Below are 26,186 nucleotides of genomic sequence, written 5' to 3'. Positions count from 1 at the left end.
TCTCTCTCTCTCTCTCTCTCTCTGCCTGCCTCTCTGCCTACTTGTGATCTCTGTCTGTCAAATGAATAAATAAAATCTTAAAAAAAAAAAAAAAAGTGGATTAATGGGTGATAATAATGAGTCAAATCAGTTTTCCAGGAAAGTGGTTGATGGAAAATGTACTCATGCAGTAATGGTTACGAAAATTTTTTTGTTAAGCTTTGCTGTTCAAAACTAAGGGAGGCATTGCAGAGTGACAGACTACAGAACCTTGGATTCCAGACTTAGTCTTGGAAGGCTCTATAAGGAACCACTGGCAAGTCATTCATCTTGAAAAGGAGTATGTTGGACTAGATCAAGTGTCAGCAAAGTATGGCCCTCAGGCCTGCAACCTGTTTTTGTATGGTCTCAGAGCTAAGAATGTTTTTTACAGACGGCATTTGCAATCAGTTTGATAATATGGAACATTTTCTTTGAAACCTCACTATGTGAAATGTTATCTCTCTAGATGAGAATTTCATTCTTATCGTGAGTAAACCTGTATTTTTTTAAAAAGGACTTTGTTATTACTACTATATTTTGAATTCTATCCAATAAAAAATTAAAGAAAATTTGTTATTATTTTATCTTGTGATAGAATTAAGTATCTTCATAATATTTTTGGTAATTAGTCCTAAATTCTTTAACTATCTGGCTCTTTAAAGAAATGTGTGCTAATCCCTGGACTAGATGATTTTTTTTTTTTTTTTTTTTAGATTTTATTTATTTATTTGACAGACAGAGATGACAGGCAGGCAGAGAGAGGGGAGAAGCAGGCTTCCTGCTGAGCAGAGAGCCCGATGCGGGGCTCTATCCTAGGACCCTGGGATCATGACCTGAGCCGAAGGCAGAGGCTTTAACCCACTGAGCCACCCAGGTGCCCTGGACTAGATGATTTTTAAGGTTCCTTCAAAGACTCAGTGTTCAGATATTCTCAGTGCATATCAGTAAAACCAGTTGTGCAATGCAGATGAGTTGAACGATGTGGATTTGCCAGTGCTTGGCCATGTTCTGCTATTTGGGAGCAGAGTATAATCAGAAGGACCCCAAAGTAGAGCCTCTTCATTGTCTTTGCCTCTGTTTTCCCATCTTATACTGTGGGAAATCAGTTCATGTTCACAGCTTTCCTAAGCTGGCTGGGGCTTGTGTGTTGTTAAAACTTCAAAGCAGAAACCTATTTGACAGATTGTTTCCCTTTCCCATCTATTTTTCTTAAACTATTCATATAGTCTAGCAAGTGAACAATTAATCAGAGAACTGATTCGATAATGCCCTTTGAAAGTGACTCAGATACTTCTAAAGTAGATTCCTAAAGCTACCAGATCTACTGTGTAGCCAGTACACACCAGGCAAAGTTCCCATAGAACTTGTTTGGAAGCATGTCCCTAAGACCATATCTACATGAAGAGGTCGGAGGGACCCAGAGAGTCCCCAGAGCCAAAAGCTCCCTGAAAATTAGTTTGTACAGAAGTTTCAGTTTTCCCTAAAGAGCCAATGTAGGAATTCCAGCTTTGACCTTCTGGAGACTCTTTATTAAAATGAAAATTTGTTACCTCGGAAGGTAGTTTTTATCCCATTCGTGTCTATTTGTTAGTATTTTAGCCCAAATTAGGGTTTTTCAAAATAGCTAGATGGCTGAGAGCAGCACTTAAATAGAAACAAATCAGATTCACTAAGGTGGGCTCAGCCTAAGCTTTATTAAGTGATTGTGATCAATTAATTGTGATACAATTAAGTGATTGTGATACAAACCCCAGCACTTTGGGCACCAAGCATTTGCAAGAGTCCCTGTACGGCGTGTGCACATCCCCTCGAGACAAAATGGCCGACTGGAGAGTAGCTCTGCCAAGCGGGAATATAATGCAAGCCACTCAGATAATCTTAAATTTAAATAATTAAATATTTAAATAAATAAATATTTAAATAAATAAATAAATAAGATGAGATCTAAAAGTTGACATTAAATTTAATGAGAGATTTTTTAAACTTGATATACCCACTATGTCATTGCTTCAATATATAACCAATATAAAAATTATCAGTAAGACATTTTCCTTTTGAAATCCAGGGTGTATTTTAAACTTAGAGCCTGTCCCAGTTTGGACCAGCCACATCTCAAGTGGTCAGTAGCTGCCTGTGGCATAAATAATCCATTTTAATGGCCACCGCAGCTCTGGGAGCCTTGAATTGGAAACTGGTTCTCAGATTGCAAAGTGTGGCTGGTGAAAATGACCACGGGATGGACAGCGGGGACAAATGAAAGTTGGGATCATCCTCACTTCTTTTATACTCAATTATATAAGTGTCACATGTTAGCTGAAGGTCAGTGTTAACCCAACTGCAGAAAAACTACAGAAAAAGAGGAGCTGGGTTCAGGTACTGACCCTAACACTTAATTGGGTGCCCTCGGGCAAGTTACGCAAAACCTTCAGTTTCTTCACTTGCAAAATGGGAATAGGTCTAAAGCCTCAGGCTCAAAGGGTTGTTGTGGAGATTAAGTAAATAATGCATATTAACTCCATAAATGCTCAAGAAATGCTTGATATGTCATCACTGTTGCTGTTATTAACTATTTTTACAAATCAAAATTGCTTAAAGATGAACTATAAAGGCAGTCTTTTTTTATTTCTGCAAAAGAGGAGGAAAATGATTGTAAGATTGATAGACTGTCTTTTTAAAGAGTAGGTTTAACCAGCTTCTTAAATTGGGCACTGCTCCTCATGTAAATCATCTATGCACCAAGAAATCCGAAAGATGCTATGTTACCTTCAGAACATTTTTGGTTTTGTGTTTAACCAGAAATTATTATGTTTAAGTATTCCACAGGGAAACTTCTAGAGAAGACTACCCTAAAATGACACTCTTGAGGGTACTGGGTGAGGCAATGAAAGAAAAGAAAAGAGTTTTTCTTTCTTTTCTTGGCCTCATTTATCTTCTCCTTTTATTTAAAGTCAGCAGAAAGAACTAATTAAGGCAAAGCTAAAGGAAATGAATTCAAAGTTTGCACTGCACATGTGAACTAATCTTTCCACAATGACATATTTGAAAGGCCAAATAAGGCACTCCTTCACATTGTACTCCAGCAAGGGGGCAGAAGAAATTGCACACACTCTTGGGTGTACAGTTTGACTCACTACTGACTTGCTTAGAAGCCATTGCCATTCCAAAACACAGTGTAATAGTTCTCACCTACGGGAGGATGATGGAAAATCACAACACGTGTCAGTGCCTGCTATACCAAACACACCTTTCATGGGGATTTTGTTCAGAATGAAAGATGTAGTGAAAATTTTAAGATGCACGTAGGTGGTGAATAAATAAATATGGGATGTACTTACACATTCACGCACTGAAGCTGGGAGGCTTTGAGCCATGAGAGCAAAGAAATGTACTCAACCATCAATTTAATAGGTCATTTTTAATGTAGGCAGCAAAATGGCCATGTGCATAAAAAACCACTACTATATTTTGAGAGATCCTTTCTAAGAATCCTGAAATATTAATAGCATGGTCTTAATGTAGTTGAAGACAAAGGAATGTGTTAGGGGCAGCGAGGTTGCCGAGAATAGCACAATGACAATTTTGTACTTTGGCTTGTGCTGGTAAAAGCTGGAGAAAAAAAGAATTTTAAAAATAGTCTGGGTGTTTAAAGAAGGGCAGCCTTCAGTTTTCAAAATCGGTGTAAAACTCCGTATTTCCCAGGTGAATTCACATGTACTTATTCTCGCTAACACATTCATGCAAGCTTCAAGGACACAGAGAAAAAGTATGAAGTTGTGATCTCATTTTTTTCCTTAAATTAACATAAACATACAACTCACTTTTGAACTTCAAACAATTCAAGGCATCCTGTAATTTGACTTTGTGAACGATGAACTTGATTTTTTTTAACTGAAAGTAGTCTGACCAGCATAGAAGTTGAGGAAATAGTAATTCTCTGTTTTTCTCTTCCTTGCAACTTTTTGAATTGGCTCTCTTTTCATATGGCAATGACTCCATCACAGGCCAGTTTTTCTTGTCAGTCTTCCCACTTCCATTGTGAGATGTTAGATTTTGATGCCTGGTGGAAGGGAGGTACATAAGGATCATCAGGAACGTGGAGAGATTCATCCAATATCCAGATGTGGAAAAATAAAAACGACTTAGGTCTTCTCGGCAGTCCTAGCACCACCCAATCTAACACCGGGTTTCTACAACTTGCTTTGTTGGCTGTTACTGAGTGGCAAGACAGGTCCCAGTGGGTTTGTTTCTGAGTTCAGGGATCGTGTTTGATGTGGGAAGGACAAGCTTGACCCTTGGTGCATCTTCCTCCCAAAGCTGGCGTTGCTGAGTTTAATCAAAACCCTAGGGCCATCTTGAGCATGACCAAAGAGCACCTTGCATATTGAACCATACCTAATTACGTGATGTGTATAAACTCGAGACACATAAATCTCAGTCATTGGAGCAACTTGTTTTTCTAAGATTCTCCGCTCCAGTGAAAGACGAAGGCAAATAAGGCAGAGATTGATCTCCCAGCGCTTTTTATTGTTGGTGCTCCACACATCATAAAGTTTTGGCTCGTTAAAGGAAATTCCATAAACAACTTTAGTTAATCATAATGAAGTAACTGTGTGCCTTTCTAGAGCTTCTGCTCAGCTCCCTTTCCGCTTGCCATCACAAGAGCGTGATTAAGAAAATACCAACAGGATGTGCAAGAGGGAGGAACAGACTTGTGCTGGAAGCGGTACAGACGCTTGACGGATGAGTCATGAGACGAGCCAATGTGGCTGTATCTCCTCAGAGAATCAAGCACTTTCATGGGGCCCCTTTTTTTTTATCTACTCATTTGAAAAATCTGGGTTGCTGGCATGGTGGGTCTCCTTTGGTGGTCAGGCTGATGGAAAATGCCTGATGGGTCCTTCTCCCGGCTGGCATTTTTGATAGTTGAGGAACATATTAAGGATGAGATACATGGAGAAAATTGGAAGTGAATCGTACTGAAAAGATTGTGGGTAACTGTCACCTTTTTTTTTTTTTTAAACCTCTGGTCTTATGAAAAAACTTGATTTTGATTGGCTTTGTCACTATGGGTTTAATACTGACGGTGTTGGTCAACTTTTATTTCAGGTTGAGACAGATTTGGGAGGTGATGGTGAAGGGCATAGGGGAGGAAAAGGAGCAAGCGAGGCCCTATTAATTATTTTTTATTGTGAGGTTTCACAGAATTATTGAGATTTTCCACATTAGTAAAAGCAGTTTTTGGTGTCAGTGTGATGTTTTCAAAGATGAAGTCATGGAAAGCATGTCAGGTGCATAAAGAACTATATGGCCCATGTTCTCTGTAGCAGCCACTTAGGGTGTGCGTGCATGGGAAACAAGGCGGGTATTGAAAAAATGGAGAGAGGGAGAAACAGGAGGGTTTCATTAATTGGAAAATCAACATAAAATATCTGCTGATCTTAAAAAAAAAAATTTAGCATATTATATTCCACAATCTGTGGTTAAGACTTTATATTACTCTACCTTGAAATTATGACCATGTCTCACCAACTCCTTTTTTTTTTTTTTTTAATGCTTGGTTGCCTTTGTTGGTCTTTTGCTTTGGTTCCCCCTGTACCTGAAATAAGGAAATAATCAGCAATAATATTTTGTTAGAGCTTGGATACACTTCCAACTGTTGGTTCAAGACCAGGCTCCCAGATTCCACAGCATGTAGCCAAGAGTATAGGCTTTAGGGGCAGAAGGCTTGACTCAAAGCTCGTCCCTGACATTTACCTGATACATGGTCCGGTATCAGGAATGTCCTGTTCAAAGCTGGTCTTCCTCATTTCTAAGGTAGAGCTAATTACAGTGCCTGTGCAAAAGGTGCTGTAGGGATGGGACAGTACCGTGCCTATAAGCAGCGTACCTGCACCTAGGAAGGACTCCGTAAACTTAACTGTAATTTTATTCATGCCACTGGCTTTAAGAACATTTCCTCCATAGGGCTCCTTGCCACCTGACCAGGAACGTAACGTTTAAAGAGTGTCTATAATTAATTAACTAATGTTTTTGGTCGCTTTACCTGCCTCTGAAGCCAGGTGATCTCTGGTAGTCAACAGAAATGTCTCCCTTCTTCTGAATCAAGGAGATGACGTTTTGTGTTCCTCTGTTAGCAGTGGTTTTATTGTTTTGGTTTTTTCTCCTTCTTTTCCGTAGCCTGCAAAATCGGATATTACAAGGCCCTCTCCACAGATGCTACCTGTGCCAAGTGCCCACCCCACAGCTACTCAGTCTGGGAAGGAGCCACGTCGTGCACCTGCGACCGGGGCTTTTTCAGAGCTGACAACGATGCAGCCTCTATGCCCTGCACGCGTAAGTTCTTCCGTCCTGTTTCTTTGATGCCAGCAGCTTGCGTTATCACCTAGCAGGGCACTGCCAAACCTTCTCCCATGATAACCATGTAAGGGGCAGATTAAATCAACTATGAATCTTTTCTTAATCAAAGCAGGGGAGATGCTTATGAGAACAAGGGTCTTTCTCACCGTTCTGGTTGCCTTTGAAACTCACAGCTGCCCACAGACTGCTTTGTGGAGGAGAGACATTCAGGGGTTGTAATCTGACAGTGTAATTAGAGCTGAGACTGAAATTTCCAAAAAGCTTTATCGTTTCCTCCAGCAGTCTCTGGAAGCCTGACAGCTGCGGGGGAAACAGGTACACGGCAGGATTCTGAGGACGGGATGACGTGTGGGCTGTGGTTTCAGTTCTGGGCACTGACGTCATGGCTTGTGTTGTCCTTACCCTTCTTCCTTCTTTCCCCATAGTTTTGTGTTCATAACATTTAGGCCTGGATCCTAATAAATGCCTGTTTAATGGTAGGCACTCAGTAAGTGCTGGACTAATGAATGGATGGGGAGGGCACCTCGGTATGCAGAAGAGCAGAGAAATCCATTCTCATACTTTCTGTGGACAGTGCTCCTAGTGTTGCCATTTCTTTCACGTGCACTATGGGCTTCACAGACCCTGCGGTGGCTGTGACCTTGGCAAGAACAGGGAGTCGCGGGTCCAGGTGTTCCACCCATGGTGTTCCTGTTGGGTAAGTCAGTGTATGGAGAGATGAAGCCGAGGGCCAGGCACACAGGATTCCCATAGGTTTGGGCTTTGTTTTCCAGCCCACCCAGAAATTTCAGCCTCCCATTTCCCCATCTGTAGAACAGAATTAATAACAGTACCTCCACCATTGGTATTTAACGCCCTCATGTTGGTTACATAGTAAAAAAAAATGCATAAAATGATGTTACTCAATATATTTTAGCTTTTACTGTGCTTATGACTGTTACTGTTTTGTTCCCTGTTATAAATTCCATCTTGGCTAGCCTGGAGCCAACATCCCTCCAAATAGAAGTATTTTCTGGTTTGGGGGTACTTGGCCCGGCTCTGAGGCCATTGTCTTAACTCAGTCAAGTATCACCTTTAAAGGGAGTGGGAAGAGATTTCAGACCCACCCCAGTTGTGCCGAGTGAGGTTAACATACCCTCCAGAGTTCCTTTTTTTTTTTTTTTTTTTTTTTAAGATTTTATTAATTTATTTGAGAGAGCGAGACAGAGATAGCAAGAGGAGAGCGCTCAAGTAGGGAGGAGAGGGAGACGCAGGCTCCCCCCAGGAGCCTGAAATCATGAACTGAGCTGAAGGCAGATGCTTAACCAACTTAGCCCCCCCAGGTGTCCCCAGAGTTTCTTTTCTAGCCAGAGATGACGACAGCAGCAGCAATAAGAACCATTGTATAATCATGCCCAGGTAATGTATCAGGCGCTTTCAGGAAACCTTCTCACAGGGCTCATATTATAACAAATCTGTAAAATAGACATTATCTTCGTTTTATAGACGAGGTAACTGCCAGCTCAGAGATAGTAGGGAACACACCCTAGGCTCCACGCCAGCTTGGTGATAGAGCTGCATGACTCCTGTAGTTCTGATCACTGGCAGGCTCTCTTGCCCACTCCCCCAGATTGAACACAAACTTCCTCCAGAGGGAAGGAGTTGGCTAGGGTCAGCCCAGAATCCTGGGCATGGATTTTTCTCATTGCCTTTTTCTGTTGCTTCCCTAGACTAAGTACTTTCTTGGGATAGCCATGGACGTTTGACCAGCTCAAGTCCCAGACTTTTTCTTTTCTGAGTATCCCCATCCTGTGTTTCACGATGTGTGATGATGGTGATGGTCACCTCTCCTGTGTCCACACTGGCTGCCAACAGTTGCCCAGGTGTGGGATTTTAGGACATGGTAGCAGACTCAAAGGGCAGTGTTGGGGGCAGACAGTGTGATGGAGAGTGTGATAACCTTTAACTTGGAACATGCAGTCTACCACCTACTGTTCATACAGATAGAGCCTTCCCCAGGTTGAGGCTTGACTGTGTTATGATCTTTATAAAACACATCTTTGATGGAGAGATGGCCCGGGTCTTGTTCCCAGGTATTTTTAGGCTCATGATTCTGATCTGTCATGCAGCCTTCCAGGACCACGGGCCTGTCACTTAACTGTTGCAGCTTTGCTGTGTGGAAGTTTCTGGGGACCACAAATTCACCTGCCTAAATTACTGGAATGCTGTGCCATGTGTGTCTAAGTGTGGTCGCTGAGCCCTTGGCATTCTTACATTTGTGTGGGAGTAATTGTTGGCTTTATCGTGAGGATACAAATGAGAAAAGGAAAATACAGATTTCAGCAATCGGGGGCACCAAAAGGTTTAAGAACTAAAGTAACTTGTGCAGTTTTCACAGATTGCTTTCAGCGACGTCTAAAGAGGAAGATGGGGGGCTCTTTGGGTCATTGATAAAAGCTCCACGAAAATACCAAAGCAGTATGTGATCCTTCTTTCTCCTGCTTCATCCTCTTGGAACTCTGCCTACAGGTCCCTGACTTAAGCGCTTCGCGTTATTCTAACGTTTATTGAGTTAAGACGAAGTGCAGTGTGGTTAACACCACACAGTTTTGAGGTGATTCAGCTGTTCCACACCACAGCTTACTCGTCTGTCGAATGGGATTCTCAAATGGGTTGTTTTAAGGGTTGAATAAGAAAGTATTTGTAAAGGTCTGGTACATGGTAGGAATCTAGCAAATGTTTGTCCCCGTCTTGTACCTCCAGCTGATCACTGCCTCCCCCAGACTAGCTCCAGAGCACTTGCCAGTGTATCTGACTGCCTCTCGATGCTGCTTTTCTCATTTGACTGTGCAGTCTAATTACCCAGTGGCTGCACAGCAATCCAGAAACTCTGGGGATAGACTTCAGCATCAGTATTTTTAAAAAAGTTGCCCCCGGGGCACCTGGGTGGCTCAGTGGGTTAAGCCGCTGCCTTCGGCTCAGGTCATGATCTCAGAGTCCTGGGATCGAGCCCCGCATCGGGCTCTCTGCTCTCTCGGGGAGCCTGCTTCCTCCTCTCTCTCTGCCTGCCTCTCTGCCTGCTTGTGATCTCTCTGTCAAATAAATAAATAAAATCTTTAAAAAAAAAAAAAAGAAGTTGCCCCCATAAATTGTACTGTAAAGACAAAATCGAGACCATTTCTGTACAGAGTTTATTTTTAAGTTCTTTTTTTTCTAAAATTATTATTTAATAGGCATTAACTACTTAAGACCTCCTTTGAGACTGGGATCATAAAGGGCGAGACCATATTTCGCTAATAGGTATACTAGTAAGTTAGGCAGCAGAATATTCTAGTTTAAGGCTAACTCTAGATTTCTTCCTTCCTTCGCTGTCCACGACTATGGCCACTAGACACATGTGGCTCTTTAAATTTAAAATTACTAATGTCAAGTTTAGAATTCACTTTCTCATTTACACTTGCCACATTCCAAGAGCTTGAAAGCCATGTGTGGCTAGTGGTGACCATACTGGACACCCTTCTGCTATAGAGTATTGCTGCCGTCGCAGAAAGTTCTGTGGGACAGGTTTTCATAGGCATTTCGGTAGAGAAGCCAGTGGGAGTTTCTCAAAAAACCTCTTGTTCAGATAACCCAACAGAATGAAGCCCTTTCCCCTTGCCTCACCCCTAGCTTTATCAGATTCTTTTGACACGATGTGGGGATGGAAAGGAACATAAACATCAGGGATCCTTTCAAACTGATTCCAGCCTTTAATCAGTTCTTGCCAGTTGGTTAAGCCAGGTGACAAACCCAATTCCCTTGTGCTGACAGCCATGATAATCAGGCACCTTCTTTGTTCATTATGCTATCTTTAACCCCAGCATTCTTATGCAGCCCCGCATTTAGTGATCGCTCACTGTGACGGCACACTAATGAAGAAATAAAACACACTCTCTGAGACTCATTCTTCTAGCCAAAGAGAGACTCTGCTCCACTGGTTTGTAAAATCAGGTTTTTGTTCACTTGGAGAACGATTAGACCAGGTGAATACAAGCAGCATTGGTTAATTTGGAAGGAAACCCCTAAGACGTTCTTCATACCATCTATACTGCTTGAGAACTTTGAAGCTTTGAATGGTAAATAAACTTGATTTTTAGGAAGGCTTCTCTTGGACCATCTGGTTAAGGTTCACTTAAGTGGCTGCTTGCAGATGAGGTATGACTTCCAGAAGAGCATCATGAATATTTTCAAGAAAATGATCCACACTTGTTAGAATGGAGAGTCAGAAAAGTGCTTCATAAGTATGAAGGGGTGTAGAAATCTCATGGGAGTCACTTGGGGGATAGCAGAAGTCAGGTCTGGGGCTCTGCATTTCATCCATGTTCCCAGATGCTGCTGATGCTGCTGGTCTGTAGACAGTCTTCAGGTGGTAAGGCCTTAGATCATTCCCGATGGATGGCAGGAGACTGGAGGCCCTTTGTCTATGGCTATGGTTCAGTTCAGTGGCGACTCTAGGACAATATTGCAAGGAGTATGAACATTCTCCTTTGATGGAAATGGAATACTTCCTTTGTCTCCCAGAAGAAAACCCAACCTAGTTCAGAGTTACATAATCAAAAACCCTCACCATGGAGCTTTGTTTATTTGTTTGTATTTTCTTCTCAAGTCCCCACCAAGTTACTGCCCGAGACACATGTATCCTTCAAGAAAGGTGCCGGCGGTTCTGTGACACTGCCCAAGAGGCAGACGCCAAGACTTCTCTATACACAGGGATGCCATTTAAGCTGATGAAGGCATTTTGATGTCATGAATCATTTCTTAGAAAGAATTTGAATGTGATTTTTAGTAATGAAATCAACATCCTTTTGCTCTAAGGAGACCCAACCCTCCCCCCCCGCAACACCTTCCCCTTCTGCTTACCTTTCTGGGTAGTCAGGAATGTGGTCAGACAATCAGCAGTGTTGGGAGAATTCAGCCACATGCCTGTGCAGGAAGATTTGATTACCTTAGTTATTGAGTTGCTTGTTCCGTGATTATACTGAGAAAGGTCTTTGTTCCCCCCACCAGGAGACAGAACCGATACTAGAGTTAAGGGAACTTTCTAACCCCTTATTGTGCTTCAGAATGCACTAGAAAATTAAAAAAAAAAAAAATGCCTTATAGAAGAAGTAAATTGGCTTTGTTTCTCTAGAGAGAAATAACACATTTGTTATTTTGCCACCTTTCCTTCTGAGCACCAGGATGGTTTTCTGTATTTTTCAGTTGGAAATCTGTCCTTGTGCTTTTGGGTACTCTTGATTTAACTTGTTTGAAGAAACTTATTAGAACCTCTTGATTGGAGCGCTCTGTAAATAAGAGATTATTATTTCAGATTGCCAACTTGAAGGACCTTCACAAATCTGTCTCCGAGTAAACGGCTTGAATAATTCAGTCAGCTGTGCCAAACAAACAAAGAGTGATTGATTGATACTTAGGCACGGCCTAAAATATTCCAAATTTGCAGCTTTTAAGACAATTCATACTGGAGAAGCTTTGAGCTAATGAGGGCAAATTTACCAGGATCTATGACGAAAGGTCCTGATTTGAAAAAGCTTTCTGCAGGTTTGAGTTATCAAGAAATTAAAATAGCTTGGCTCCAAACAGCAAACATCACTTACTTTGTCTTTACATTTGCCTTTTCTAATTGAATTTAGTGCGCCACTGTATTTCCTCCAGAAAGTGTATTGTTTTAAAATTACCATTTCAGTTCTATTACTCAAAGCCCTCACTTCTAATGCTTTCTGACAGTTATCAACATAATGAACCATAATGAAATGATGAGCAATCTTCAGTGGAAACCCAGTGTGGATCCCAGAGGTGCTGTGTGACTGTGTTGTTAAAATTTGAATGCAAATTAAAATAACATCGTCCTTACTTGTTTCCAAGGTCAGGAGAAGAGAGACTTTTTTTTTTTTTTAAGTGCTTTAATTTTGGAAATCTCACATTCATTTTCAAACAAGCCCTTGAAGGTGCCACTGATATTTGATTCAGTTCTTTGCCCCAAAGATTTACATGCTTAACAGTCTGGCTAAGGGATTTGGGGAGGGATGTCTACCATGAGTCTTTGATGTATAAACCATAGCATAAAAGGCAGCCTTTAGTTTCAAGTAAACTACATTTTTTACCCACCCAAAAGCATATATCTCTTTTCTCTAGACGTTCAAGTAACTAATAGTATAATGATGGGAGGATGGACACTCTGTGAAATTGATCAATGAGAGTGTAGTTAGGTCTGCTGAAAGACTGGTTGGTATGAGAGTGAGGACAAAGGCCAAAGATTCCTAAACTTTTCTTAATCCAAGTGTTTCAGGAGATCCCTTGATTGATTTCTTGCCATACCTCATTTTATCATCCATGTAGTCATTTTTGTGAACATACTTTTATGAAAATTTTTTGGATCCTAGATTTACAGGGAAATTTGTTATTTCACATCATTTATCAAATTTGCGCTATGAGAATACCATTTCATACTGCATTTCATTTGTCTTGGGATAAAAACTCAGACTGAGACACCAACTCCCCCATTGCCAGATTGTGTGACAGGGTTTTTAGTTCAGAATGTACAGTCTTGCTGCCTCCCTGGTGATCCATTGATAAGTAGATTAATATGCCTGCCCCTGGACCATCAGACAGATAAGAACAATCTAAGATTTTGATGATTCAGATGCAGTCCTCAACAGGTTTCATTTTTAGGTGCTGCTTTGGTTAGATCTCAGTAGTTCACAGTCTGACATCAGCGAGTGAGTAACCCACATTCTTGTCTCTTCTTTGCTGATTGCCTTTAAGTATTTTGACTAATAGGAAAAAAGCACCCCCAGAGAATCCAAGTGCATGACTCTCATCCAAAGACAGGAATACGGGGGAAAGGTCACCAAGTAATGCTTATTAGAAAGGACTGAGTGGATCCCAGGCGGATCACTTGCCATTTGGTTGTTTGTAAAATTTTAAAAAAATCTTCAGGATATTTAATAAGGATTAGGTATCATCTCGTTGAATTATTTATTTATTTATTTTTTAAAGATTTATTTATTTGAGAGCGAGCACACACAAGTGAGGGAAGGGGCAGAGGGAGAGGGAGAGAAAGAATCTCAAGCAGACTCCCTGCTGAGCTGGCTGACATGGGGCTCGATCTTGGGACCCTGAGATTGTGATCTGAGCCACAATCAAGAGTTGGCCAGTTAACTGACCGATCCACCCAGACGCCCCAAATTATTTGTTTCAGAACAACGCTATTCTAGCCTTCTCTTTTACCCTCCAACCTCTACTTCTCACTTTATACAGATAACCAGTCCAGTGTGGACATTTTATAGGGATTAATGGTATCATGTGGATTCAACTGGCAATCCATAGGTTTGAGGAAGACTGATGGATACTTACGTGAGAGGCTTGAGTCAACTGCCAATGCCATTTAGTCAGGTCGTTGTGATTTTTCCACCACTATGAATGATTAAGAGTGGCTTGTTATCAACTGAGCCCTGTCATTTCTGGATAGCATTTTTGATACTGCTCATGGAAGTCATACAGTGGTTGTACACAGCATGCTTCTATGAAATGGGGTTAATTACACATTTTGCTCAGATCCCCTGGGGTGAGCACTGGTTACCTTCTTTACTATCAGCATTTTGATTTTGTTCTGTCTACAGTTCAGCAGAAGACGAACGGAGAGAAGCATCTTATTGCATAGATACGATTGCCCACACCCACCTTCCCGTGACCTTCTCTCCCCCCTCACCCCAGGGAAAGAGCCTTTAGCAGAAACTCCTAATTTCCCTCTTCAGTAGAATTGAGAGAAAGAGAGAAGTTACCAGAGAGGGGCTAACTCATCTAAGGCAAGCCCACCATCCAGGAAATAATGCCAGCAAACTTCAGCATGAAGGAAGAAGGAAGCTGGGAGAAATGGTGACTCGGGGGTGAAGTGAGAAAGTGAGGAATGTTCCACAAAAAATTCGTACTTGTGCTTTCCTTTTTTTTCCTCCAGATTGTTTATGTCATTCTGACAGGGGCCATTAAAGCCTCAGAATCAGGCATTCTGGTCATAATAGCTTTGCACATTTGGGTGATGTTAATTTGGGCGGCTCTGCTTAACGTTTTCTTATCTTCGTTTTGGTCATCAGATGGCTGAGGCTAATAAATAATTTTTGTCAGATTTTATTATGAGGATTAAATAAGATAAAGTACAAAAAACCACTTTGCAAGAAATGTCAATTAATTCGCTGGCTAGCTAATTCTAAAGCTCATTTTGAAAAAAAAAATCACTTTTCTCAGCCTTTCACATTATAGCTTCCTCATGGCTAGCTGGGAGTTTACTTTTAAAAGTACTTCAGCCATCAGCTAGTCATCTTAAAATAAATAAAGCAAAACCTCAATTAACCCGGGAAGGACAAAGGTTCCAGGAGAAGGAGGATGTTAAAATAGATGCACCAGAAAAATAGGTAGTGCCAAAATGGCAGCAAGAAGTTACCTTGATTGGAAGCCAAGAATTTTTCAGGGAGCAATAAGTGATTGATGCATCCAAATGGTTTGGTTTTTTTTTTTAAATAACGGGTAGTTACGCTTTGACATCATTAAAACACACAAACTGCCGTGAGCAAAGGTTACGCACCATCCATCGATCTCAGGAGGGGAGTCCCTGAACAGCAGTCTTTATGTAAACTAACCCACAGCAGCGAGGAGAGTGAAAGCAATTAATGGTGGCAACATATACAACTGTCCAGGGTCAGGGGAGGCGTGGGCTTCATTTCCATCAAAACCTACAACCCCAACTGTTGACTCTGCCCTATAGCCAGTCTTTCAGCTGGAGAAAGATTAACATAGGCTTATCTGGAGGGTTGGAGGGTTTTCCAGCGGAGGCATTGAAGTATTATTGACAATCCCAAAGTTGCACATGATTAATGAAGCCTTGTGAAGTGAAACTTGAGACCCACGGCGCCTCTTCCTCAAAGATCTGTCTTGTACTGGTTGCCTTGGCGTTTCGGTAGGGTGACAGTAGTAGCATTTGAAGAAATTGATCATTTAAGAGTCAGGTTTCTGCCCATGCTCTTGGGGAATGTTACTTTCCACATCCAGAATTAATTTCATGGCCCAGACATTGAATTGTAAAATGGTGATTAAAAATCCGTTACGTATTAAATGTTTGCGATAGCTCTGGAAGCCACTCTTTCCAGGAGCCCAGCTACTTTGTTCTCCTCTCAACTGCCTCATTGCTTTGGTTGCACATTTGAATTTGTTCACCTTCTAGCCTGTGATTGTCTTTTTTTTTTTTTTTGGAATGTGCTTTGCAACATACACAAGTGCTATGGTGGTGATGCTTCTGCGGAATGAGCTGGACTGGGTTACGGAATCGTCATTCATTCGCTTATTTGTCCAGCAGGTACCTAATGAGGGTCTGCTGTATGTTTGGCATCTTCCTAAGGGCTTGGGATACTCTCATGAACCAGAAAAAAATATTTCCGTTCTAATGGGAATATAAATAATAAATAAGATGATTTAAAATTCTCACAAGAAGGAAAAAAGGGTGTTGGGATTAGCACACAGTGGGGGAAAGGGGAGCATTTCACTTTGCACGGAGTAGTTGGGAGAGAGGAGGGAGGATCTGAGCTGAGACCCCCAAGGAGTAAGGAGGCAGCTACTGAAAAAGCCAGGGGAGAGAATTCCTGGCAGGGCTACCAGGTCTAAAGTCTATGAGTCATATGTGTAGAGTTGTGCTAAAAATGGTTATTTTTTTTTAATTTTTTTTTTAAAGATTTTATTTATTTATTTGACAGAGAGAGAGATCACAAGTAGGCAGAGAGGCAGTCAGAGAGAGAGGAGGAAGCAGGCTCCCTGCTGAGCAGAGAGCCCGATGCGGGCCTCGATCCCAGGACCCTGGGACCATGACCTGAGCCGAGGGCAGAGGCTTTAACCCACTGAGCCACCCAGGCGCCCTAAAAATGGGTATTTTTAAGAAGATTTTATTTATTTATTTATTTAGAGCTTGTGTGAGTGGGGCGGGAGAAGGACAGAGGGACAGAGAGAATCCCAAGCAGACTCTGGGCCAAGTGTGGAGCCCCACACGGGTCTTGATCGCACATCCCTGAGATCATGACCTGGGCCAAAATTATGAGTCGGAGGCTTAACCTGACTGAGCCACCCAAGTAACCCCAATAATGGGTACTTTCAGGTTGATTTCTTTTTCCCCTTGGCTCTAGAGTCTGTTAGTACTTTCACAGTTGTTACAAGAAACAGTTTCAGGCTGCTGTGGCATATTAGACCACGTGTCCATTTGGATTTAAACCCTGCAGCAGAACCCACTTCTAGCTGCAATGATCACAGCATCTACTTCCCCCCACCCCCGTCTTTTACTGAAGTTCCAGTTGCTTTCTATAAGAATGAAAAAACTAGTTTAATCAGACTTGTGGATTGGAGGCGGGGTGCCTAGGGAGCACATAGTTTAATTAACCTCGACTTTCCATGGAAAGTCCTCCTTCACATCAGAGGCATTTTAGGACTTAGGTTTGGTGTTGGCTGGTCCCTTTCCAGAGACCTTATTAAAGTAAGAGTCCTAGAGATTTCATGTGGCTGTGTTAACATTGGTTCTCCTGCATGGGGCTGCTTTAAAACCTGACATAAGCCAGTAAATGTGTTCTCTGAACTACTCAGGAATTATACTTCAGTCTGATACGCAGGGGGGAAGAACTAAGATATGTAGAATTACTGGAATTTTCTTTTATACTTAGAATATCGCCCTTCTTAAATGTCACATTCACTCAGCTTCTCCAGATAGTATGTGCTTTATTTCTGGAAGGTTGTCTTTTCCCAGAAGAGAGCACCTGGTGGGTTAAGGAAGATCAAGCTTCCTTTTATGATATCCCATGATATGATATTTTACTATATGATATGATAGCCCTTTTCTTTTGCTGTAATTTGGCTACAGCTTCTTTGGGACTTCATACTGTCAGACTCCTGTCAACTGAATGCATCTTGACATCCCACCAGAAAATAATAATTACCCATTGTAGCACCTTTCACCGGTACCTGCTGTGCTAGAGAGAAAGTATTTCACACCAGCGAAGCAAATGGATGTTCATTCAATTTATCCACAGTGGCAGGAATACAGCGCCCATTTCTTTCAGAGCACTGAGAAACTCAAGAAACAGGCCATAATATTTCACATATTTCTTCCTGAGTGAGTGAAGGTAGATGTAACTTCCACCTCAGAAGCTAAGGGCTGTATTGAAGGTGTAAATCAGGAGTTCTTGGACTGAGCTGGCTACATATGTTCAGAGTGTGCTGGAAGTCTCTAGAATTAACGTGCTAAATTATGACGCTTCCTCTGAGCATCCTTTTGAGGGGAGGGTACGTTGCTCCTCACAACTTGTCAGCAGCTGGGGTTGGCAAACTATAGCCCGAACGCCAAATTCAACTGCCTCCAGTTTTTGCAAATATAATTTCTTGGGGACACAGGCACATTCATTTGTTTCCGTGTTGTCTCTGGCTGCTTTCGGGGTACAGCGAAGAGTGGAAGAACGGTCGCAGAGAAAGTATAGCCCATAAAGCCTGAAATACTGACTCTCCATCGGGCCCTTCACAGAGAAAATTTTGTGGAATCCTGCTGTAAAGGATTCGTAGGTTAAGGACTATTGCATTTGACTTGAGAGCAGAGCCATTATTAGCTAGGCCACTAAATTATATTTAAAATGTGACGGGCATTCTAAACATGAGAAATTTAAAAGACTTTAACGTTCTAGCCCTGTTGTTGGCAGCGGAAAGGGATTTTAATACGTGAATTCCAAAGAAGTTAAAAAGAAAAAAAGTAAGTAAGGAAGGACATTTATTTTTCCTTACATAGTCTTCAGCATTTGATTGATTTGTATTTAAAAAGTCTTAATTTTGAGGATAAAAATAAAATGTGAAGGAAAACTGTGGTTCTTTAAAGGCTAATAAGGAAAATGCTAGCCTGCCTTTGAAAATGAAAATTTTTTTTCAGATACGAAGTTTTCCACAGCTTCAAACCTGAATAAACCATCATCTGGAACCAAGATGGGGAAGGAAAGTCATAATAACCAATCCTAAATTAGCAAATTTGATTGATGGAGCCCACATTTTTTTCATTTTATTTTTTAAAAATTTTAAAAGATTTTATGTATTTGAGAGAAAACAGCAAACATATGGGGGAAGGGGCAGAGAGAGAGGGAGAAGCAGACTCCCCACTGAGCGGGAAGCCCATGCGGGGTTTGATGACTCATGACCTGAGCTGAAGGAAGATGCTTAACTGACTGAGCCACCCAGGCACCCCTTTAAGATTTTACTTTTAAGGAATCGCCACACCCAGTGTGGAGCTTGAACTTGCAACCCTGGGATCAGGAGTCTTACACTCTACCAACTGAGCCAGCCAGGCGCCCCACGGAGCCCACATTTTACACTCCCAGCCACACTGGCTGGTAACGGAGCTGTGAAAATGCTGAGGGCCAGCAGAGAGCCTGCTCTGTGCCTCCTGTGCTTAGCCATGTTTGGCTTCCTTCAGTCTTTCTTTCCCTCAGATTTCCTGCCCCCCCCCCAGTTCCTCCTTTTATCCAGGAAAGCATCGGAGTTCTTTTTTCCTCCATCTTTGAAAGCAGGTGACAAATAGTAAGTGCCTCCTGAATACATGAAAGAGGTCCACAAGTCCTCCTAACAGGAGTAAGCACAGGATATGATAAGTAGCCTGACTGAATCTTCCCAAAGTATTTTTAAATTCCAGAAAATGGGACGTCGAATTAAACTAGGTACACCGAGTAAGTCCTTTACTGGGCTTAATGCTAATGAGTCTCCATGGGAAGAGCTGACTATTCCAGCTTTAGCTCAGGGAAGCCTGTATTAATTCACACACCGTAGGTAGTGGGCCACAGACACACTAGGGGACTTTGTGAGTTTTCTGTCTAGGCGTTCGTTCATTTGTGGGCTCCTCAAACGTGTGGAACTTGTCTGGACGGGGAATCAGGGGAGACACTGGGAAATGATGAAGACATCAACAGTCTTGAAGAGCACATCTAACGGTGATACATACAGATACGTAGTGTATGTCTGCTTAGCAGGACCCCATCGAATTTTCCAGACAGAGTAAGACAGAAATAAATGAAATGTGGAATCGTTGTGTAAGCGGGATTGCAGCCGATCCTACATATGGGCTAGTAGTGAGAAGTTTTGGGAAGGACAGAATCGTGCCATGCACACGACCTGTAAGTTCCCTGATGCTGTATGCTCAGTGAATATGATCTCAACATGGCGACTAGAAAATTTAAACAAGTGGTATGGTTACCCATTTTGTTTTAGATCTCATATTTGTAATTGGAGACTTTCTTGCGGTTGGACCGATTTCTGATGAAAAAGGCCACAGTCACTTTTCAGAAACTTGACTTGTTCCCAAATATCCAGATTCATGATTTACGTAAACAGAAAACAAGATAATCGGAGATTTAAGTTTTTCCCTCCTGGATTCCTTGTATTTACTGAGAGAGCCCATATTATGCAGAACACTGTTTTCTTTTCCTGATAGCCATTTCTACAAATAATGGTTTTAAGGCACAGCTGTTAATATTAAGTATGACTGCTGGGTCTGGCTAGACTTTTGGTTGTATTAAAGTGTGTACTTTGCTTGTCTTGAGAATACAGTCTTTTCTGAAGAAAAGATGGTCCCTCCTTATAAAGGAAATATGTTCATGATCTTTTAATTGACACGAGTTTAAAAAAAAAGAAAAGAAAACCACAATCCCACAAACAAAACACAACCACCATTAAGATTTTAATTTATAAAGCATGAGTCCTTTCCCAGGCCTTTGCAGAACGCCATTATAATCGTCCTGGGTGGGCATTTTTCCCTCTGCCTCCCCCCCGCCCCCTGCCAAAAAACCCACCAAACAAACTGTGCTCTTGTCCAGTTTTGAAGCCCATATAACATCCCTCCCTATGGCAGCAACACATAAATGCAGTGCAATTCACCAAACCGCTCACGGAGGCATCACTGAATTTGAACTTGCCTCGTCCTGTTCTCTCTCCTCCCTTTAGCATCTACTTCAGGGTTGTCTTTAATAAGACTCACTGCCCAAAGGAAGAAGGCTGTTCCAGGCTACCACTTGTTCTGGTCCAGCCTTCCATTTGAAATCCTGCGTCATCCCTCCCCTTCCCCCACCCCCTGCCAACACCTTGCCCCCACAGGGCAGTGTTCTGTGTCTGAGTCCTGTGACCGTTTCCTTTTCTGCTTCATTTCTTCTCTGTTTAGACACTGCCATGCCCCGTCCTACATACTAATTAACTGACTTTTTGCTTCTGCATTGCTTGATTCATTGTGTCACATTTTCCCATGTGAAAGTGGACCAGGAACCTTGGCAAGGAGGTTAATGGATTTAAGAGTCACTCGTATTTAACTCTGGAAGTCACAGCAAAATAAGAACCCGTGGCTGACCCATTTTATAAACCACGCTGTGGTCAGCTTTAGTGGCAGACTGCTAATGGATTTCACCGTGGTGGCAAACGTATCTAGAATTTGAGTGGGATTGAAATACACCTTCCCTTTCCCTACCTTTACATCTCAAACTTTAGCTGAAACTGCCAATTTTGGTATTATACCTTTGATGGGGAATACCCATAAGGGAGTGGAAATAACTCTAGAGTGGGAGTACTTTTGGATTTTAGTCTGATTTTGTTACTGAGTTGCATGAGATTTCAGTATTAGTATATCCACTTACTGGATCTCAGTTCCCGCATCTTGAAAATGAAGTTATTTGACCAAATGATGCTTAGCATCCTGTCTGTCTCTAGGACACCGTGATTTTAAATAACTGTTCATTTATTCATAAACCATTTATGTATCTTTATTATAGTCCAGTCAGTGTGCTAGGGACCATAGGTATAAATTTGAAACCTAAAGAAGAAAGACATTTACATTTTCTTCCTGCAGACTTCTGTGGGGGTAATCTTACTTTTAAACACACTCTTAACAACACTGGACGGGGAACAGATCTCAAAACTGAGAGTGGTTGTTGGTAATTCGTCTCAGGGGGAGATAGGGAGTTCTGCCTGCTTTGTGAGTCTTCAAGTAAATGCTAAGAAGAGAAATGGAGGGTGGGTTACCTTATTCAGTGTTACCACCAAAATCCTTTAGCCATTCATCAGCATGAGCTAAGTAATAAATATTGTGTATGGCTCCTGATTAATAGGTTACCTCTTTCAATTCCTTCTCAATGACTACTTTGGGACAACACATTCTATTATGCTTGACTAGCTAAAGCTTCTTCCCAGTTCATACAGGCTTCCATTTAACTTCCTTTTCCTGATGAACACGAAACATTTCCCTCAAAGCCGTCATTGCAGGTAAATTAGAAATAGAATAAATACGGTAAGCAAGAAACTTCAAATTTTCATTAAAACTCGCTCTGGTTCTTTTTCTGCAAGACCAGAATGGGAAAGAGGAAGGAAAAGAAAGGACTTTCCATGTGTTTCATTGAGTAGGTATTTTTCATTAGAGTGTAGCAGGTGTCTCTTCAGCCTTTGGAAGTGGCTCAGACCAGGAACATTCCCTCCCTTCCCCACCCGAATTCTTCTTGAAGGCAGCGTGTGTGACAACTTCTTGGCATGTGGAGACGAATCTACAGCAAGAAACAAGAAGGTTCAGCGTGGCTCTCTGTTCTTTTTATTTATATATTCATTACTATCTTTAAAACCAACCACTGTGTTGTTTGCAGTCAGTTGTTCTGTTTCAAAACAGCTACTAGCATCATTCCCGTTTCATAAACTCTTTGATGCCGGTGGGAATGAGTATGCTTAAAAGGGCCCCGGGTGACTTTGGGCTGCTGAGGGGTAGGATGAGGCCCGGGAGCCTTTGCATAATGTCTGCCTCACGTTGGGATCTCCCAACAGCTGTACCTTTGACATCTCTGCAGCCAGGTCACATCAGTTCCCATGAATTACTTAGAAAAAGGTAAACTCTTGACTGCTGTGTTGAACCGAAGAGCCTGCCTCTCTAGACAATTCAGTTAATTTTATTCCACCTTGAGGACATGCTGCACTTAGGAACTGTGATGTATCTTCAAAAGTGCTACATTAACTGTTACTTTACCAGAGTCCCACCGTGGCCCTGGATCCTAGAATCACATTCATATGCCTGTTTTCAGATGATGAGATAAAACTAGATAAGTTCTGGTATTTTCCTGCCACTTCAAAGAGAAGCCTGAACTCGAAGCCCATTTGATGTCGAGATGCATGACATTTCCGAGCGGCAGTCAGTGCTACTGTTGTTCGCACAGGATTGAGAATAACATACAGGCAGCCTTCTTTCATGTGGTTCTTTGAAAAGATCTGTTTTTGCCGGGGTGATTTGCTTTCTGCTTTCTTTGCCGCATGGGCCCACCTTACCTCCTAGAGCTGCAGAGAATAAACTCTGAGTGATTCCAAAAGGATAGTTTTAGTTCTTGGTTTGATAATCTGTGTGTGTCTTTCTTTTTTTTTTTCTTAGGCCCACCATCTGCTCCCCTCAACTTGATCTCGAATGTCAATGAGACGTCGGTGAACTTGGAATGGAGCAGTCCTCAGAACACAGGTGGCCGCCAGGATATCTCCTACAATGTGGTGTGCAAGAAATGCGGAGCTGGTGATTTCAGCAAGTGCCGACCCTGTGGAAGTGGGGTCCACTATACCCCACAGCAGAATGGCCTGAAAACCACCAAAGTTTCCATCACTGACCTCCTGGCTCACACCAATTACACATTTGAAATCTGGGCAGTGAATGGAGTGTCCAAGTATAATCCCAGCCCAGACCAGTCAGTATCTGTCACCGTAACAACCAACCAAGCAGGTAGGAACAAGATCTCCTTTGTTATATGATACAAATTTTTTCGGGGGGGGGGGGTGTGCTTATGTTGGTATCCATGAATGATATTAAAGTTCTACATTGAAGTAGAATCACACGGATCTAATTATAAACCCGTGAGCTGCTCTGTAATATAAAAGATACTTGGAAGAATTTGCATTCACTCGCAAGTATTTTTTTGGACACCAGCTGCATAGCATGACCTATACTAAGTGGTGGTGATTCGGTGAGATTAGAAGACTGTGTCTGATGGGAAGGGGATGATAGTCTAGTGAGCCGGGTCACTCCATGTTGGACTTCTCTTGTAAGGGATTCGTATCAGCTATATTGATCACAGGTCCATGGTTGGACATCAGAGCATTTAACAGATTATTTTGAATCATAAAACTGATTTTTACCAATGCAGAGTGCTAGGTCGGCATCTGCTGCCTTTCCAGCCAAAGCATACGTGGCTATTGTTTGGATCTTGTTTGGTCTTTAAGAAATTAAAAAATGTATCTGGACCTCTGCTAGAATCCTCATGTAAATCTACAAACAGTGAATAGTTTAATGGGCGTTCTGTGCGGTTTGACAACATTTTCCTGAAAACGTCTACTGTTTTGCAGCCTCTTCCATAGTTGAATCCATAATTGAAACGTGGAGGAAGAGAGTTAGTTTTCCCCGTATCAGTATCCGGCGTTGCTTTCTCCTTTTAACTCTGTAGACTTGAAAACATCCTCTGTTCACAAAGAGTCTCTGCTGGGTTGTAGAACTGTTACAAAGTCTTGGATATTGGATATTTAAAAGTGCAGATCACAGTGTGCATTTCTAGGCTCCAGCTCCTGACCTCCTCATGCCCGGTCCTCCCCTGAAAACGTTTCCACACTTTCTCGCACTCACTTTCCATCCTGGATCTCTGCCTCACATTGCTGGCTCCTTGTTATTTATTTCTGCCGAGTTAAGGGGGAGTAGGAGAAAAGAACTGTGGTTTACTCTTTCATGAGGCTGTTAAGAGCAACAAACTTCGCTGGAAAAGGATTATAAATTGCCCGCAGCCCTGTCCCCTCTCACTGCACTTCCCTTTTTTTTTTTTTTTTTTTTAAGATTTTATTTATTTATTTGACAGAGATCACAAGTAGGCAGAGAGAGGCAGGCAGAGAGAGATAGAGGAGGAAGCAGGCTCCCTGCTGAGCAGAGAGCCCGATGTGGGGCTCGATCCCAGGACTCTGGGATCATGACCGGAGCCGAAGGCAGAGGCTTTAACCCACTGAGCCACCCAGGTGCCCCTGCACTTCCCTCTTACATGAATGTTTCAGTAGGTGCACTCGATAGTTAAATATATCTATATTAATTGATCCTACATTGAAAAGGATTCCAGCATCCCAACCTAAAGTCATTATTTTTCTGCTCTGCCCTGAACTCTCTAGAATAAATACAAAGTTATGATGCGGGCAAGATTTTAAGCTGGAGCTAGAATGGCAGATGTGACCGGAGGGCAGTTTCAGCTATACAAACGCAACCAGTCTTTTAAAATACGCGGCGTGAACAGATCATCTGGTTACGCTTTTGTCTTTCTGTACTTACAGGTGGTGAGCACTGTTCGTGGTCTTTGCTTTTATTTTTTTTACAAAGACTAGTATGATTTAGGAGGTTGTGATAGTATCAATGAGTACTCTGTCTTTGCCATAGATCTTGGGAAGACATATTGGTGCTACTAGTGTCTCTTGAGTTAGATGAAGCCAAGCTCTGTCCACCCGCTGGGGAATCTGGTTTATGAGTCAATCAATATTCTTATGTTCAGCCTATGTACTTCCCCTCAAACACATCACTGCCTCATGTTCTTAACTGATTGAAAAGTAGGAAGGGACCTTTTGAGGCTATACAAGGTGAAGTCATTCTCTTTGGCAGAGAACAGCCTCTGGGAGATGTGCTGAGGACAGGCTTGGCTCCCCCTGATTTGCGGGTAGGAGTATGTCTATGACTCTCTATATAATACACGTAAGAATTCAAGCCATGGAATTATGTTAGCTCCTACCAGGCCAGAAGGCCCAAGGAGCACAAAGAAGGCAGGCTAAAAAAAAAATCCTCCAAAGGAAGAAAATGTGCAAAAACCGTTACTAGAGAGGCAGGAAGAAAGTCCCACGTTTTATTAGAAATGTAGGTGTAATTCTTTGAGCTCTAACAGAAAGGTGGACGGGGAATTCCTCTGACACAGTGAGGTTGTCTTTGCTGTGGCGAGTAGCCCTGCCAGGAGGTTTGTTGAACAGGACAAAATTCCAGCTCCATATTTTAATTTTCATGAAGGGTAATGCTGGGAAGCTGTTCAAAATTAAAAATAAATCTTTCAATAAGGAGACCTCCTATGTGGTCCGCCAGAAAGCTTTCGCTTCACTGAGAGTTGTACATGTGCAACGCACTGCCTCATTATCCTGCTATGATTTGGAGGTCCCTAATTCACTATCGGCGGAATAGTTTATCTTTGATGAACAAACCCTTTCTTCATGGTAGGGCAAATTAATAATGTGGGCCAAAATTCTGGGTGAATGGAGCAACCATAAATTCTACCAAAGCTCCCCTAAGCATATTTACATACACACAATTACATTCTAATTGAACTTGTTCCTATCATTTCATTAAACTAAATTCCTTAGGGACTTTATAGACAATGATGGCTCATTCTGGAAGGAATACATAGAACAAATGATTGTTAGCATTGCTACCTGAAAGCCACAGTTTCACGGCTGTCCGGTTTTGCCCTGTTTTCACAGGGTTCTTTCTTGTAACTTATTTAACAAACAGACACAGACCCTCCTGGGGTACCTGGTTTTATCACCACCTCTGAGACTCTCATGGCTGAACAGGTTTGTGAAGGTGACCTGACTCACCCAAGCTAATGTCTGGGCCAGTACCTGAAACCCGGGAGCACCCTCTTCCCTGCTCCCGAAAGGACAAAGTTGCTTTCTTTTACAGTGATTGGATAATTAGTAGCATCCCTGTGTTCAGCCTGGCG

The 26,186-nt window shown here is 42.0% G+C and overlaps 1 protein-coding gene across 1 annotated transcript in view; it reads left to right on the top strand.

The window, feature by feature from the left end:
* Nucleotides 1-26,186, top strand: part of LOC111150752 (EPH receptor A4) — a 143,785-nt gene that overhangs the window by 61,251 nt on the left and 56,348 nt on the right. The window contains exons 4-5 of the mRNA XM_022508374.1: nt 6,199-6,354; nt 22,844-23,182. Of these exons, the coding sequence (XP_022364082.1) occupies nt 6,199-6,354; nt 22,844-23,182 (495 nt within the window). The remainder of the gene's footprint in view (nt 1-6,198; nt 6,355-22,843; nt 23,183-26,186) is intronic.

Source organism: Enhydra lutris, unplaced genomic scaffold (assembly GCF_002288905.1).
Source record: "Enhydra lutris kenyoni isolate GAN:26980312 unplaced genomic scaffold, ASM228890v2 scaffoldscaffold1, whole genome shotgun sequence".
NCBI classification, from domain to species: Eukaryota; Metazoa; Chordata; class Mammalia; order Carnivora; family Mustelidae; genus Enhydra; species Enhydra lutris.
This window is presented reverse-complemented; position numbering and strand designations above follow the sequence as displayed.